The following is an 18,445-nucleotide window of genomic DNA, read 5'->3' as shown; positions in this document are numbered from 1 at the left end:
GCCTGGATGCCCGTTATCTCCAATGGGCTGTCTGAAGAAAATTCTCACTCTGAAATGTATTAACTGTGAAATGCTATTTTGTAAATTATTATTATTATGATGATGATGATGAATTTGGGTTTCTCCATTTCCCTATTGTATTCAGTCGTAAAAGTGATAGTGCTGATAGTTGCATAACTCAAATTACAGGTTCTAGTCAGATAAATATTTTAATAAGCAATGTAAGATAACATAATTTAGACATGTCTGATAGGGATTTTATATTTAGTGGCATTGCAAAGGATCAAAATGCTTTAATTCTAAGTGTAAAAATTATTCTTTTTCTCTAAAATTAAGGATCTGTAGCACCTTATGTTTTTGATAATTTTAATTTCTCTGTCCTTTATTTTTTCAAGGTAGCTGTTACTTGTCTGGGGACTTGCAAGGAGATTTCTCTCTCTGTCCTTGAGATTTGATCCATCACAATTTCTGAAAACATCAGTAGACATGATAGTCTCAGGATCAGCTTGATTTCTGTCACATGGAAACAATGTGAGGAAATAGCTATTTTGAAAATAGGAATCGTAGTGAGGTACAATTAGGTTCATCTCTACTGAGAATAGGAGATGGCAACTGTTTTGAGAGCAGTAATGTGACTGTAGCTTCATGATTACACTACCCTCTTCTGCAGTGTGGATTCCAATCTTTCTATATGTATTTTCAATAGTGTAAGCAATTCAGTTTAAATTATTGGTGCAATTACTGGATTTTTCAAAAAAAAAAAAAAGCATTGTGATATCTAGATAAAAGACTATATATTCACATTCTCTTACAATCTCTTTCCTTCTCTCTATATATCATCAAATAATTGCCTTGCTTCAAGCTAGAAAATCTTATGCCAGTCAGCTAGTGAACCTTTCCTTTAATTCCTTTGAAAAGTGTCTCCTTAAATTTTTCTCTTTGTATCAGTTGTATTAAGCACTGTGCTTACTATACTGAGGTGAATAACCAAGTTACAAACTTCATAATTGACCTACTATTTGATCTCAAAAATAAGTTGCTTCAGAAATAGAGGTGGGTACAGGATATTTTCTCTTATGGTGTGTAGCAGGGAGTTACTAAAGTCTTTCAGTACATGAAGGGAATGGTGGGCATGCCATGTCCGTGGTGGGCAAAGATGTGAGGCCTTGTCTCACATCTGAAAGTGTCTACTCCGTCCCTGAAAGCTCAGTTTTCAGCAGCCTTCATCCCAAGCAGTACTATCCCTAGGCTAGCAGTTGCTTTTGGTTCAAGGACAGCCAGGCCTGTGTTCTGTTTCTTCTCTGTAGGAATATGACATGTCCATCCAATCACACTGAGAGTGGTTTGCCCCTCTGCCATCCATCCACCCCCAAATATTGTGTCCAGGCAAAACTCCTGAATCTAAAACCTCGTCCATCTGTATACTGGGCATTTTATTTATTAAATATACCCATCAATACTAGAAAAAAAAAATCTATAATCAGACATATCCCCCTCCATTTAATCAACCGTCACTTAGACCTGTCACTATATTTACCAATTGTAGGAGCAGTACATGATACACTAAGATTTTTTTTTTTCTATAAGGATAGCATAATGCCATATGCATCTTCTCAGTGTTGTCTGCCAGACAAGTTGTACTTGACCATTTCTGTGGGAGCAAACCAACCATCTTGTATTTTATGCCTTTATTCTATGATAGGTACTTATTTTTCTTTTGCTTTGCTTTTGCTTCCCTCATATGCTCTCCGAGAAGTTTCCTGACACCCTTTCATGACTGGGTGGCTGCAGTTCCCCCATATCTTCACAGATGGAAATTCTGCAAGGCACTAGAAATAGGTGTTCTTGAGTACCAGCAGATACAGTATGATGTTTAATTTCTCCTTTGCTGGATGAATATAGGTTTTGTAGTTTTGAATCTCCATGCACAAACAGCTGAATCTTCTGTGGTAGCTCATGTGCTCTTACCTATTCAAAATAAATAATTGTCTGTGTGTCACCAAACTGTCCCCGGCTAATTGAGAAATAACCACATTCTTGCATCAGGCAATATTAGCTATCCTCTCCTTCAGCACTTTTTAACTCCAAGCAGCAGGACAGCAACTGGAATAGCATTGCTTGTGCAAGGGACACCCTTTGCTCTGTTCACAACTCTAAAGGAAAGGGAGCACAGCTGAACCTCGCAGTTGTACCATCAAGGAAAAGGCTAGTAAGCTCCCTGTTGAGTAGACAGTAAGGAGAGATGACAATTGAGGGCTGCTCTTGCCTCTGAGCATGTGCTTTGGGTGTTAGTGGGCAGTGATGTGGCACAGTGTGCCTAGTGAAGCCAGGGTCAGAGCTAGGGCAAGGAAAAAATTCATTTGCTGTCTGGGATGGATTTAGAAATAACTTTTTAGAGTTTCATGTACTCTGTGATATGCAAGAGAACCAACTGCACTGTGAAGCACTTACAGGTGAGAGAGTGCAACTTTGGATGGTGTTGATTAGTTAATGTGATTTAAATGCCCAGAAAAGAAGGGACCATCTCCTTTGTTTCCAGTACTCACAGGCATAGCAGAATCAGTAATACTTCTTGCCTTAGCTTAATAGTGGCTAATCCAAAGATCATACAGTGGGAATATGTAGGGATATTCTTCTTCTAAAATTAAGGAAGAGAGCTGGGGAGATCAGGAGGTGGGAGAAGAGGAAAGAAAAAGGAAAGAAAAGTGTGTAGGAAAAGGAACAATGCCACTTACTCAACAGTAGTGCTACTGTGGTCTACCATCACTACCTTTGAACTCCCTTGTTAAGTGCTGTGACTAAATGGCATTACATGCCCCAGGAATTAGATGCAGCTGTGATAACTGCTTCTGGTGTATCAAAGATGCTTGGCTCCTGACACCCCCCCAACACATGCAATAATGCATGGTGTAATGTGCACTTTATGTGTAAGAGTAGCCAAGACTGATTAATGTCTGAGTTTTGGCTGCTGAAGCTCTGTACTACACTTTGTTTTTTCAGCAGTACACTTTTATTTACTGCTTGGTACTGTGCCAGAATAAAGACCTGAGTGAAGACTTCACGGCAAGTTTGGGACCAGAGAGTTAAAAATGTGAAGGCTGGAGGGGGAGGCAGACCATGAAGGAAAAAATCAATATATAATCCTTTGTATTTGTCAGTGAACTACTGAAATATTCTAAGTTAACATTTTCCAGCAAGTTTTGTACTTACTCTCTAGTAGTTTTATTTACACCATGTTTCCTTATGTTTTTTATGAGAACAACATGTGAGGTACTGCAGAAAGCCTTACAAACCATCAAGATAGCTATGATTTCTCTTTATCTACAGGCCCAGTTATTCCCTGACGTGATTCATTTTGATTGATATAGCTGTTGGTTAGTGGCAAATCAGTGTTGGCTCTTTGTGTTACTTTCTGGATGCTTACAAAGAGTTTTGCATATTTTCCTCCCTATTTTTCCAGGAACTATATGAACTGACTGACCTATGAAAGCCTGGTTCCTCCTTTTTTCCTGTTTTAAAGATGGTGAAGACATTTGACTTCTTTTATGCTGTATCTTTAAACCTACCACAGTGCTCACTATTCGGTGTACAGCCAGAACTGCGGGTTTGTGTGATGAATTCAAAGGAAAGTAATTACCTGTGAAGAGGTTTTTTGTGGTTAGACAAAGCTACTAAATAGAATTTTACAACAGTTTAAAGACCGATTTATTTTAGAGGTAGATTCAGCTCAAGTTCAAACCACTTTAAGTTATTTGACCAGGTGCTGAAATGAAAATCTGTTTTTGTTGTTGTGGGAGACAGTTGAGCTTGTAGGTTTTAAAATAAGTTGTACCCTTTTGGAAAGCTGTAAATGATCTGCCTACGGAGCTGCTGAAAGTTCAGTTCATAGCTGAATCTGGGGAATGAGTTAAACTGCACAGTCACAGCTGGGCTGCGCAGAGTCAGACCCCTGAAAAAGGACATTTTGACTGTAGCCTGGAACTGTGGCTCTTATATCTTGCACAGGTGTATTCAGGCACCTGGTAGAAGTCTTACGCTTGAAAGGAGCATGACTGTCTTGCTTGAGAAAGCAAGTCAAAAGTCAAAGCTAGACTGGAAATACACTTAGGAAACCAAGTTGGTGTTCTACTTTTTTTAATTTTGCTTTGTTTTTACAGCAGAAGCTGATTGGAATGTAAATTACCAACAGCTTCCTCATAAACTTTATACAAATTCAGTTTGAAAATTTGAGCACCTTGAAGTAAATGTGCAGCTATGGGTTCAATGTAGGCCATGTTGTTAAGAGAAAGAATTAATGGACCCTGGAAAATAAAATGTGGAGGAAGAGGCAGAGCCCTTTCTAAACTTCACTGCCAAGCCAGAAATAGTTACAGAACTTGCAAGGATTCTGAAACCACCACTAACATTGTATAATTTTGTGGGTTGATCCTTGTAGCCATGTACAGTCCTCATGTTGACCATCCAATATAAAAAAATTACCTTTAGGAAAGTGTAGTCCTGTAAGATTTGTAGTGGCCATGAGCATTTATTACCCATCTCCTTCCCTTGTGAGTCAGTCTGGAAACCCTGATGGAGTTTTGAGATTTTAGTTGCAAGGAAGCTGAAATAGCATCAGGAGTTTTGTATACCATGCACTCCTACACTGAATAGAAGGGAAGGAAGGTAGTCTCTACAGATAAGGTGGAATAGCCTTAGATTTTAAGGGAGAAAAACGTTTTTACTTCCAATATAAATATATATGTGATCAGCATCTCAGGTAAATTTCTGCTTTCACTATAAATCTTTTTCTCAGAAAAATTCAAAACTCAAAAAATAGAAATGTAATTTAGTGAAACAAGTTTAGTGGTGTCATGGAGTTTTGGGGTGGGTTTTTTTGTAGGCTTTTATGATTTAGCATCCATTGCAATTGCTTATAAAAATGCAGAACAGTATATCATTCTTCTGTATTTCCTACATAAACTTAGTTCATTGAAATTTTCAGGATTATAGCATTGTTCTTCAAAAGTAGCTTATATAAAATGGCATCAGGATAAACTCAATGCATAAATTTCTTTTACTTCTGTTACATTGAAATCACACTACAAGCTGCATGAATATGCACATACATGGAGTACGTTGGAAGCCTCTGCCATTAATTACAAGGATTGAACTGGTAAGACATGTCATGACGGCAATAAAAGCTGAAAATTGTGCATCTTCTTCCTTTACCAGTGATTATGAATTATGTACTTTGATCTGGGACTTCAAGTTAGAGTGTTACAGGAAGTTTGAGGACTGTTTTGTAAATCCCTCTTCCCTGATAGGGAATTGAAGTGAGGCAGAGAGAGAAACAAAAATTTCTTCAAACACCTTTTACTCATGAGCTGTTATTAGTAGAACCAAGGCATGATTGTTAAAAGCAGATAACTCTTTGCACAATGCGTTTATTTAGTCACTGGCACTCACTCGCATGCTTACTTGTGGTTAGGGGTGGAGCAGCAGCTCGAAGGCCAGCCCCAGCTGTGTGCTCAGATGTGGAGGGTCAACCTGTGGCTTTGAGGTGAGTGCTTGGAAGGTCCCTCAGAGGGATCTTTGTTCCTTTAGATACAAACTAATCCTGCAGTCTTCATCTGCATATAGGAGTCACTACCCTCTTGGATGTGGTCCGAGTCTCTCTATTTGTTGTTGATCATACTGGCCTTGGGCAGATTGAACAGACTGTTGGTGTCCTGAGTTTGTTAGTTATTGCAGATTCAGCATGAGTATTAGTCTTCAGAGCTCATTAGTCCTTGGAAAATTTTCATATGCTACATTTTCAGCAGGTAATGTTACCGTCTTTGGCCTGCTGTTTTCTGTTACAACTCCATTCAAATCCATAGATGCCTATAGAACCCATTCACACAAGCTTATACAGAAGGGACCTCTATGGCAACTGTCTGTTATGTTTATGTATTCTTTATCCTTCTGTCCTCCTCATTGGCTCATAATGAAGTGGAAGAACCGTGGAAGAAGTTTTAACTGTGTCTTTCTGTAACTTTTACTTGAATTACAGTTCGTTACCTTCTATAATACAGGAATTTTTTTTTTAATTCAGAATTTTAATACACTTTATGAACCAGTCTGCTCAGAGCTGGAAACGGTGCCAGTAGTTGTAGACGTAAGAGAGTATTACCCATAACTTAATCCCTGAAACTGGATGTATGCAGCAGAACAGAAAAATCTATTAGTTTCAAAAAAAAACCCTCTTGGCTTTGGCAATTCCAGACTTCCTCAAATGAGAACATGGTTTCAATTTAATAGTTTGTGACTTAACACAGATAGCAAATTAAGAACCTATCCAGGTCTGATAATAATTATGTTACTGAAATAATTTGTTACTGAAATCATTTGAGCTTTACTACTTTACTCTCTTTGTTGCCTAGCATAAATAGTCTCTGGCTGAGTGTATTAGTCTTGTGGCTATCTATAACTGTTATTTTAGACTCCAGGAACAGAATTTACTACTTCTGTAAGGCCAGTTTAGAATTTATTTCTTTTTTTAGAAACCACTACAGACTTATCAATATAATTCTGTTACTTTTTTAAACCTGCAGTTTGCCTTTCCAGGCAGATTAATTTTTTTTTATATCATGGAGGTGACTAAGCTTGTCCATCATGTGACATTTGTGATGGCCCATAAATTGTGCTTTGGAAGAAAAGGACACTGAAATATCCTGAGGTGGGTTCTTGGTGACCCTTTCCTGAACTTCATCTGTCTTTGATAATCCGAGCACACTCCTTGAAAGCCATCACAGTCAATCAGGTCACTGAGTGCTTTGGAACCCATATTTTCCGCTGTTTGCATTGCTGCCCCTGCACCTCCGGCCACTGTGCTAAAAATCCACATGGAACTTGGAGTTGCTGAAAAACTGGAAGTAGAGTGGAGGACTGAATAACAGATCAACAGTGAGGGTAATTTTTGTGTGTCTAGCGAATTTGTGTGTTGCGGGTACATGACTGGTCTCTCCCACACAGCAGGTGCTTGGGCACTGTTTACTGCTCACTATTTGTACCACACTTTACAAATGTGCTCTGGAGCACTTCTGTTCTTTTTTTAATTTCTGGGATGCTGGAAAACCTGGTGCTTTCAAGGCTGCTGTTGTGCAATACAGCACACAGATATCTCACCAGATTATAAAAAGGAAAAGAGTGCACTGCAGACAGGTCGTCCTGGCTTTTTATGTAACCCCATATACATCCTGGGCTTAACATATATATATAAAAATTACATTTCATTGCTAAAATGTAGTTTGCAGTTCATTCTGGTTTATATTATTGCATAACTGGGCACCATAACTATATATATTCAAAATCATTCTGTCCCTGGTGACCAATCAGTTTATTTCTGATTTAGTGTCAATCTAATTTGAAATATGACTGATACCCCAGGCCATGTTTCTGTCAGATACTTTTGTTCTACAAAATCTTTTGGACCTAAACAGTCTTCCTAATCAGTTACAGTGGCATCCTTAGAAAATATCCATCTCGTATAGATTATGAAATTTCAATATTAATTTCATACATAAAAATCTACCAGAAGTGCGGCAGAGCATTTACAAACTATACCCAATTTAAGGACTCTTAAGATGAATGAATGTTGAAGGCCTTTTTTGAGATGAAGGATTTCTTTGTGAAAGTCTTCAGAGTAAATTTTGCATAATTTAGCCTCTGCTAAGAGGGAGATTTTAATATGAAAAATGACAGGAATAACAAACATTAATCCTATACTAAATTAAAGAACTCAAATGTACCAGAAGCAATAGAATTCAGTAATATTTGTAAAATATGTGAGTTTGAAGACTCTATGTTACATAGCTGAAATTACACGGGAGTTCAGAAGGAAGAAATTGCAATGCCCATAGTTGAATTGAAAATGGATCCTTTAAGAAACTATTTTCAAGTAGATTGACTGATGATCTTGTGAAGATCCTATGCTGGTTTTTGAATATGTTTGTATTTTTCCATCAATAAGAATCTCTACTTAAAATGTAAAATAATCTAAACCATGACTATTTGTGTTGCCATAATCCTGAAGACAGGATCACTCTAATATTTGCAATCATTTTCTAGATTAATATGATTAGTAAAGGTGCATAAAGTTTTATACATTTTCCTCTTGTAGACAAAAAACACATTGCATGGGCTCATAAAACTTTGTTCTAAATTTTTTAGAAAGAATCACTGAGTATACAAAAGACTAAAGAGTATACAAAATATGAGTTATGAATGTATAAGTCTGTTGTTAATTGGAGTTGGAAAAAATGTCCACCATCCTGGAACATCGAGGTGAACTGCTGAACATATGACATTGTACACTAAGTGACATTTTTCCCTGTATGCATCAAAAATTCTTAGAAAGTAATTTCTTAAACCAAGCTAAATAATGAAATGCACATGTATCAATAGTTATTTTACCATCAGAATTCAGGTAGGTTAGGTCAAAAAGACTAGCTAATCCCCAGATGATTTTGTGTGCTTCATTATAGATTTGATCAGAAAGTCAGGAATAGTATCAGTAGAAGTGAGTTAGCTGTGGGAGTAGAAAGCTTGACAAACCTTTATTGTCACTTCTGCCCTTTCAGACCTTACAGGGCACAGATGCAAGAGCGTAATGAACACCAGTTAAGATTTTATCAAGAAATCTGTCTGGGGCACAACATTTTTTTTCAGGATCATTTCTAAGAGGATGATGCACTGAATAACTCAAGGTCAAACAGAACGGTTCACTGGTTTCTGATCACTTTTTAAAAAATTGTTTTGCAGAACAAAAAGCAATCTGGAAACTTTGATAACATAGCGTTTTCAGTAGCTTGGCTCATATCTGTACTGTGGTTATAGGTACATAGATCTAAGGCTTTATGGATTGAATCTCCAAGCAAGGGTTTTAAATGTACATTGGTCGGAGCAGTTGCTACATCTCTCTGGTATTTTGCCAAATAACTCTTTGGAGATTAAGGTTAGGCCAGTCAGTGTCATTAGATAGGGTACTCCTAACTCCATTCTGTTTTATAAAAGTTTGGAGTTTGGAACTACCCAAGGCCTTTGCAGTTTTGAGATCACAGATGTAACATGGGGGAAAAGAAAGACACACTTACAAAAATATTGCTTTACTTATCCATCGTGGCATACTTATGTGTACGTACATATATGATTTTACAGTATTTAACAGTCCTGCAGCAGCACTGTGACCCATTCTTCATCAGGCTTTCACATACTTTTCCAGCTAAAGATGGAAATAAAAAGTGTCTTCATTGTATCTCCCATGTAACGTGGCATTTTTAAAATTTATTGAAACAGAAAAGTGAAAAATTGTTTCCAGTCATATGCATGTACTTTTAGTGGTCCACATTAGCATAATATCTGAACGTGTCTATCTCATCTTGCTGAACTTGTTTCTTTCAGTGCTACAAATTAAGGACTATGGGTATAAAATGGAAATCAGTGCATGATTGAGTCATCAGAATTTTGTAACCTAACAAAATCTCTGTCCTTGTAAAGCGCGCGCGCGCACACACACACACACACACGCACGCACACATACACATACCTACATACATGTATATTAGGGGACCTTCTGTCCAGAGTCTTGCTTGTTGTAAAGTTAGGAGGATCTTGCTGGGCTCCCACTCCTGCAGCAGTGATGCAGGCAGCACCCTCCACCCAGGGAAAGCCCTTCCTTCTGTATTAACAGGGTACTGCTCTGCGGTTCCCTAGATAGCCTGCTACTAGTGCTTCAAAAAATCCCCACTTTATACCCCATTGCTTGCTTCGATGCACGAGTAGGAAATTGTGCACAGTTCTCAGACTAAGGCTTCACTGGCCTTGTTAGTCATATGTTATCTCAAGTGATACATGACTCTGAATGTCCTGTTGGCAAACCAATACTGGAAAAGTTTGTGGAGGAATAGTGTATCTCTGGCTTGTTATGTGTTAAATGCTCTTGCACCAGAATTATATACAGCTAGACTGAGTAAGGGTATTGCAAGTAACCACTGCCAAGAGTAACTTGGTTTAAGGAGATGTTCTGTGGTCACTGAACATAGGCTGTATCAGTATATGGCAAGCCTGAGAGAAGTACAAAATAAGCTACAAGTCTGATGCTGCTATCAGACTCCTGAGAGGTCTTTTCATTTTTGGAAATAACCTGGTGCTAATTTGTAAGGTGACTTTGGAAAGACTCTTGAATTTTTTCAGAAAGATAATAAATTTATATATATCCTATGCAGATCTGTGAAGATTTTGAAAGCAATACTGCTGCTGTACATTTAGAGTCCAAAGAAGGGCAAGGAAGCTGGTGAAGGGTCTGGAGAACAAGTGTTATGAGGAGCAGCTGAGGGAACTGGGGTTGTTTAACCTGGAGAAAAGGAGGCTCAGGGGAGACCTTATTGCCACAAGTACCTGAAAGGAGGTTGTAGCGAGGAGGATGCTAATCTCTTCTCCCAGGTAACAAGCGATAGGACGAGAGGAAACAGCGTCAAGTTGTGCCAGGGGAGGTTTAGATTGGATATTAGGAAAAATTTCTTCATGGAAAGGGTTATTGAGCAGTGGAACAGGCTGCCCAGGGAGGTGGTGGAGTCACCATGCTTGGAGGTATTTAAAAGATGAGTAGATGCGGTGCTTAGGGATATTGTTTAGTGGTTGACTAGGTAGTGTTAGGTTAATGGTTGGATGATCTTAGAGGTCCTTTCCAACCAAAACAATTCTGTGAACAGTACGCGGGACAGTACATTTGCCTAAGTTCAGAAGGTTTTTTTGAGTGTCTTTGTGTGATTTTGACATCATTTTTGGTACAGAACAAAGGAATGGGGAATCAGAACACTAAAGGGAAAGAGCAGGAAGGCAGAGGGAAGAAAAATATTTTTATATGGGTCAAGAGAGTACTTGAAAGGGATGTTGGACTAAGCCGAGGAAGGAGAAACAGGAGTATGAAGCTGTGTCAAGGAAAGAAATTCTGAGGAGATGCATGTAAATAGGCAGTTTAGGGACAGAAATAATCCACTCGAGGTAAAGAAGGAGAAGGAGCTTTTGGGCTCCTTATTTTCCTCTGTCATGTCTAGACATGGAGAGGCCTGCTTTACTCTCTGCTCTACACTGCTTACAGGTGAGCTGGGGGCCATGCCTTTTCTTCGTGTAAAAACTTACTCTTAATACCCTGTAGCTAATGCCTGCTCTAGGAGTTGAAGGACAGGCATTATAGCAGTATGAATTCCTTGTCCTTTTCTTAGTCTCTTGTGTTTTGAAATGTTTTATACTTATGATTTTGAGAGATCTGAGTTAAGCTGAACTTGGTGTTCTAGAAAGACACAAAATATCACTAAGCAACCCTAACTCTGTGCTTACGACATTTTTGTCTCTGTGTATTCAGAGTTCCTATAAAGGAGTCAAATGCTGTTTAGATTTAGATCAGCTAAGCATACAGGGCATCCCCGGGGCAGCATTTTTTCATGTGCATCTCCAGAAGTTCCATTCCATGTTCCTCTGTGTCATGAATTTCCAGCATTTCCCTAGTCAGGAGCATTTTGGTTTTGTACAAAAAGCAAAACTTCTACCTTTTGTGGAAAGGTATGAAAGAAACCATAATTTCCTATAAGAAAAAGTGGAAGACTATGTCAGTGTGTTGTGTAAGGGAAGCCATCTTCATTCTTCATCTTGTCTAGCCAAGTGTGTAAAAGCATTTTGGCCCGAGTCTGAGAGTGAAGGATAGGAGGGTTTCTGTCACATAATTTTATTGAGTGTTATTAAAGCTATTGCAAAAAATATACTCAAAAGCTCTTTGTGTGGGGTCAAAATCGATTCAAGAGAAATAGTCTTCAGTAAGAAAAAGCAAGAATTAGACTTTTTCTGGATTTTGTGGGGTTTTTTTGGTAGAAAGTTTAGTGGAGCTCTCCAGATTCCAAACTAAAGTGCTTTTGTCTACTTCTTGCATGATTCTACATTAAATTAGTTTTTTAAGCAACCTTTTTATATAAACATTTTTATATCTCTTTTCAATTTATTATCACATTTCTCAAAATAATTTTTAGAGTATTTTAAGCACTTTCACTGTGTATAACTGTACTACCAGGAAAGAAGTCCTTGTTGGGTGGTGATGGAATTTGGGTTGTGCTATTGATGCTTTCATTTGACTGGGTTTTTTCCCATTGGAAATAGAAGAGGTATTAATGAGGCTTAGAGGGCAAAGGTTCCTCTACTAAGGGAGATCTTTTTTTTTGGCAAAGGCATGTTCGAGTGCTGAGAAAGTCTATACTAACAGAAATGTCTTTTTTAATATCACTTCTGTTAGTTTTAAAGCCCCTTAGTAAACTCAGAGAAACAAGACCTGTTAGATATTACTTATGGTAATTGAATAGAATTGTCTATGACAGAAGTCAGCTTCTCATACTGAAAACAAAATTAACCATTCTTGTTTGAAGAGAGACAGTGAGAAAAAATTATTTTCCTGACTCTTTAATGGTCATAACTAAAACATAGGTATGGACCTCACAGAAAAGTAGTAAGATTAATCTCATACCTTTAATGACTCAGAAATATTCAGCTGTCGTAAATTTGTACTAGTAACTGAAGTTTTATAGCTTTTATGACTAAGTTGCTGCATCTGAACATTTCACTGGAAATTAAAACAGTGTGAAGAAAGGAAATACATAGTTTTGCATAATCAGAAATTACTAAATTGTCCTATAGTTTCCAGAAGTTAAAATAAATACTCCAATCATGCAGCTGTCTATTTAGTTCCCAGCATGCTGGAAACATGAACAGATCCTACCAGTTTAGTTGGAAAACTACTTTCACAGAAATGATGGCTAAAATAAAACAATGGTACGAGACTACAGGCAAGGAGTTCTTGTAGTTGTCTCCCCTTTATACAGTTTCCAACACACAATGCTCTGCCTTCCCGAGCTGTGAGATAAGTCAGCGTCAGTTTTGACATAATAAAACTTTGAACTTATTTGTGACTCATCCCTGCATTAAAGATGAAGGGTGGTTTTCTCCTGTCCTTGCCCCCTCTCCATAGGATGCAGCTGAGAGATTCTAGTTGACATCTGCTGAAATCACTGAAAGCTCTTTCATTGATTTCAATAGAAGCTGGATTAAGCAGGTTTTGTCTTTGAACTTTGCACTTAACAGAAGGAGGTTTTTTCCCTTTGCCTTGGCATTAAATGGCATACCATCTATTAATTTTCCACAATCAAGGCAATGAGAGTATTAGCATCAAAAGAAATCGAAAAATAATAAGTGATTCTTCTTTAAACTGACTTCCTTTAAACCTAATCTGCTATAAATCAAGACTACATGTACGTGCTAGAATAGTAGACAAGTCTTTGCAAGATTGGAGCCTAATCTTCAAGTTTTGTTATCGGTATTCTAAAACATTATTTATGATTTATTGTGCAGAAGTTAAAACAAATCTGAATTGTTCACACATTCCACTGATGCTCCATAGATTAGTGTTTATTATTTATTAAGGATATGTTCTTAACATTGTTAATATATATGTTAATTATTTCCTGTGATATTTAATATCCTTAATCTGCATACACTGGTCTTCATACCTACAGTTCCATTAACAAAGTGAAGAGAGAATGTGTTTGTACCTGCATACAACTTTTAAGATCAGTAATCTCTTTCTTTTTCCTTTAACATTTCTAATACAGTTTATTTATTAATATTATTTTTCAGAAAAAACAGAGAACAAAGGATCTGTCCCAGCTGTTTCATTCATACAATCCATATGATCATAAGGTAAGAAAAAATATACTACCTATGTTTGTTGTTAATAATTCCAAACATTCATGATAACTGTATTTCATGTTTAATGCACAAATGAGAGGAAATTATAAAATTGCAAGCACTAGAGTATTCATGTTACTTAAATCATGCTATCATTTAAATGTTTCTTTGTTTCTTCAAGCCAAGCTTGACAAGCTGCATTTTCTGATTTGTGAAACCAATGACTCACATTAACCTCATAGAAGTATAATTTATAGACTGACACTAAATCCTGCAAAGTGACCATACGTGGTATCGGATTCCCCTCTTTTTCTCTCTCTATTTAGAAACTGTGTTACCCTTGAGTATGTTGCTTAGCCTATTGTGTCAGTTAGGCCCTGAGATACATGATACTAATGAATTATCTATTGATTCTGGAAGCATCATTGGAAGAGGCTACTTTGCTAACAAGCCTGATGGTTATCTGGGGGAAGAAGAAGAAATACACATCATCATTATAACTTGATCCTTGTTTGTAAAGTCTGGGAACCCTGATTTAAAAAAACCCCTTGTTTATTATATCCCATACTATCGGGTAAGAAAAGAAGATCACTTCCCTAAAGACATTGCAACGTGAAAGAAAAAATTAAAGCTATTACAAGAAGATTTGGGAGAACCAGGAGACAGATCACAGCATTTCTGTGTTGTAACTATTTGTCATGGGGTTTTTGTAGACGTTACGCAAAAGAGAGCATTAAGCAGCAAATTGAAGGAGAGTTTAGTAGGTTTGTAAATATTTTCAGGGAGTTTCCTCTACCTTGGATGCATCTATGAGCATGTTTTTTTAAGCCAAGTGCACTAAATCCTTTAACAATTTGTCAGCAGTACGAGATCCCTGTCTTTGCTGCTTCTGTTTTGCAAAGTGTGTGTGATTTTGCAAGTATCCATTTCAAAAAGAAAGATTTGAAACGTTTTTGTGTTTAGACATTTTGAAGGAAAGTTCTGAACTCTACTCCTTTTCCTGGCCATGTACCAAATAGCTAGCTATATGTTGGAAAAATTACCTATGTTTTATATTTGGGGGAAGAAGGTCGCAGAAGTGTGTATGTATGTGCATCTTATCTGTATGTGTGAACACATGCGTGTATGTGTGTAACTACACATATGTCTATGAGAAAGAAATACATTGTGTAAATATTAATGGATTAAATTTATCAGGTAAGCTGTTGATATGAGAGTTCCATAGTTACCAGCAAATGGAAAATTGACAGTTTAAAAAACTATTGTCAAACAGTAGGTATATTCTATAATTTTAATAATTATATATCATTTCAAGCTAAATCCATCACTTTGACGTATTTTTTTATAGATAGACTTGCATTATTTACAAAGATTGGTAAAGCAGATATTAAAGGCCTGTGAAAATTGAGAAACGGAAGAATAAAGGAAATTAGTGTGACAAGATTTTGAATGGGATCATTGCTTTTTTGAGTTGAAGAATTTTAAGGTGAATGTAATAGTAAGTCAATTAAGATCTAATAAGGAGAAGCTACTGATGAACCAGAAGCTTTGATATTCTTCTCCGTGTCTAAATTCTTCTGTGCCAAACACTTTTTGTTCATAGTACAAGGAAATTCCATTATTCTTTTATTAGCCCTTTTAATGGAGCTTGACCATTTGTAACTCCTGCTGCCTTCCTGCTCATATCCTTTGTGGCATTATATCAAAGTATCGTCAAATGATTTTGGCTTCAGTTGTGAAGGCTTGTGCACTCTTTACAAATTAGTCATCAGGCGATGTGGAATTGAATATAAATGCTTAGATATATTCCCCTTTGATCTTTGTTTTAGTACCTCCAACAAATTATTAAAAGTAGCACAATTGTTTGATGAGTGATTTTTGAAGCTCCACTCTTTTGCTGCTTCCAAGCATGTTCTGCATATATATGTGAGAGTAAAAGGGGGGGAAACAGACAAATGAAAGTTTGTTAAAAAGGTGACCTTTCCTTATTTTCCATTTGACAGTGAAGGTTTTCCTTCTGCTAACTACTTCCTATTTGTAGTGGCTACAACAAATTCATTGCAGATTTCTTGCTCTGTGCTTTTAATTTCCACCTCACCTGTCAATTTCACAATTGTTGCAGTCCAGGGGAGGGCTTTTAATTTTTATATTAAATCTAACAGTAATCAATATTAGTTAAAAATACAGTTACTTCAAGTGGAGGTCTATATTTGTTTTACTCCAGTTCTATTTTGTCTGGTTTACATGGCAGAAGGGTGGGGTTTTGCGGGGGGTTGTATGCTATTTTGTAGATTATTTTCAGTAAGCGTAAAAAGGAAATTTTATGATGGCTTCATGAAAGTGATGGTGGTGCAGGATCATGGCATGAATGACTTGAATTACTGGCTTCCAGGATTCTTAGTTGGTTGATTAAAAGATTTTTCTGAGAACCTTTCTACAGTAGAAAAGAGAGAACCTTAAAGGATAAGTTGGAGCTTGGCAGTAGTAGTTAAAACAGATGTAAAAAGGAAGCTTATGAACAAGTGGCTGCAGCAGGACTGTCTAGCGAGTTTTGATAGTACTTTATCCTGTTGTGATGAGATATCGCATAGAAAAGAGAAAAATTAATCAGAAAATGTTCATTCTTCCAAGCGTGTGCTTCACTCAACCAGAAGGTGATATTTTGATGGAGTAACTACACTAACCTTACTAACCTTATTACTATTTATGCTAGGTCAGGAGACCAACAGCTGTTAGAAATAGTAGCTATTCCTGGAAATTTTACCTCAATATATATTTGCCTATCTATCTATCTAGTGCAAGTTACTGCATCCTGAAAGACATTTTAAATGTCTGTGGTTCTGCATTCCTAGGTGAAAAGCCAGCTCTTTTATGGAGGGTGAAGGCAAGGATTTCCTTTTCCTTCCACTTCCAGGTGTGGAGTCTTATCTTCTTAGTAGTGAGGCCTTAATTCAGCAGCAGAGAGGGCAGAGCTTTTAAATTCTTCTATGCAGAAGGGATGGAAAAGTGGGAGATATTCTACCTCTGCTGATAGCAGAGGAAGAGTGGTTAAGCTCCTGTACTCTCTAATGCCTAAATATGTATAGTGTTACCATCTAGTTGCCCTTCTCATTGTTCAGATGAAATCATACAACAGCAAATCTCAATAATTACCCTTTGGTTGTATACTTATCCTCTCCAGGAGGGTTTGATCCTGTTCTCTCTCACCTAGTGGCACCGCAGTGCTTACCGAGCCTCCTACTAGAGAACCCGTGGGTCATTCAGATACCGTGCCACTGACAAAGCTCATTGTAGCATTGATCTTGAATGTCTGGCAAATATATTGAACTCTTGATGTCAGACGCATACAAAAAGTTCACTTTTCTCAGATACCTTTTTTTGTTGTTAAAATAAATAAATATCTTCTAAAATTCATTATTTCCAAAACTAAATAATTATTTAGGAAATGCTGAGATATATCTTGGTTATGCAAAGCTGTTGCAGGTAGAAGTTTGATTGACTTTTGTTCAAAATTATTTCAGTTAGCATGTGTAAAAATACATAGAACTGTATTTGTAGACAAAGCCGTTCCTTGTTCTGAAATACTTCCTTTTTGCTGTGTTTACGTAGAGTAGGAGTATGTATAGTCTGGCTTTCATGAGAGTCAGGTTCTGACTGCTGTGTAACTTTTCTCTAGTTAGCAATAGAACAGCCTTTCCAATTATATGTACAGTTTTTCTTTTTCTAGAACCATCAGAAAAATAAGATAAAAATGACATCCACATAAAGCTGTACCGACAACAGTTTTAGTGATTTAGAATTAGAAAGAAGATAGTTGAGGAGTGCTCTTTTTACCCTTAGCTGTAATCTGGCCAGTTTTCTACTAGCTCATTTAAAGAAAGATTATGTTTGCACACAAGTAATTTCTGCTGAATCTTTTTTGTGTATACACTGTGAGGTTCCACATTGCACACAGCAAGGATTTTATTCTGTCTGCAGTGGATGTTTGACTCCCTTAGTATCTTTCTCCCAAATGATGTTTGCCCTTTAAAACTTGTGACGACCCAGTTAGTTGAAAGCTGTTAAGGCAGTTGTGATAGCAGGTTACCTGGTCAAAACAACAGGTCTGAGAAGCTTAATATGAGCTTCAGGATCCAATATGCAATAAGTGTCCAAATTCAGCAGCACAGAGGCCTAGTTCCTTTTCTTCTTTTTGTCAGATGAGTTTAGTATTCAGTCTAGCCCTGGAGCAGTTGTTTAAAGCTATAATCCTCAATTTATGCTCTGCAAAAGAATGTTTTTACATATAGTAAACACAGTATAGCAGAACTACTATTCATTTTGCTGCTCTGCCTTCTTGGAGGACAGCCAGAAAGAGAGACCTTCGGGCACGTCCATACATGCCTCTGGCAGTGTTGTAGCGTTAGGGAGAAATCCTCTGAGAGTTGTGCTTAAAACTCAGCTCTGGATTTGTTTCTGCCTTTTGCAACCTGAATCTCTTGCTCAAGAACAGGGCATGATCTATGAAAAAATAAGGTCATGTCTTACAGCGTTAGTGATTTATTTTAGCATATACTCTGCCCAACCAAGTAAGAAATAAAGTCAATGTTCATGTGATTTTAAAAGAGTTTTTTGAGAGATTTTTTTCCAAGTTGAAAGTGCTCAGGATTAAAAAAATAAATTGCTATTTCAAAATATGCTTTAATTATGTAGTACTACT

At 37.2% G+C, this 18,445-nt stretch overlaps 1 protein-coding gene across 3 annotated transcripts in view; it reads left to right on the top strand.

Moving 5' to 3' along the window:
• CDKAL1 (CDK5 regulatory subunit associated protein 1 like 1) overlaps positions 1–18,445 on the top strand; it is a 426,323-nt gene that overhangs the window by 319,383 nt on the left and 88,495 nt on the right. For all 3 annotated transcript variants that reach the window (XM_068396772.1, XM_068396773.1, XM_068396774.1), the window contains one exon: positions 13,696–13,758. In XM_068396772.1, coding sequence (XP_068252873.1) covers positions 13,696–13,758 — 63 coding nt within the window. The remainder of the gene's footprint in view (positions 1–13,695; positions 13,759–18,445) is intronic.

Source organism: Nyctibius grandis, chromosome 3, assembly GCF_013368605.1.
Source record: "Nyctibius grandis isolate bNycGra1 chromosome 3, bNycGra1.pri, whole genome shotgun sequence".
Classification (NCBI taxonomy): domain Eukaryota; kingdom Metazoa; phylum Chordata; class Aves; order Nyctibiiformes; family Nyctibiidae; genus Nyctibius; species Nyctibius grandis.
This window is presented reverse-complemented; position numbering and strand designations above follow the sequence as displayed.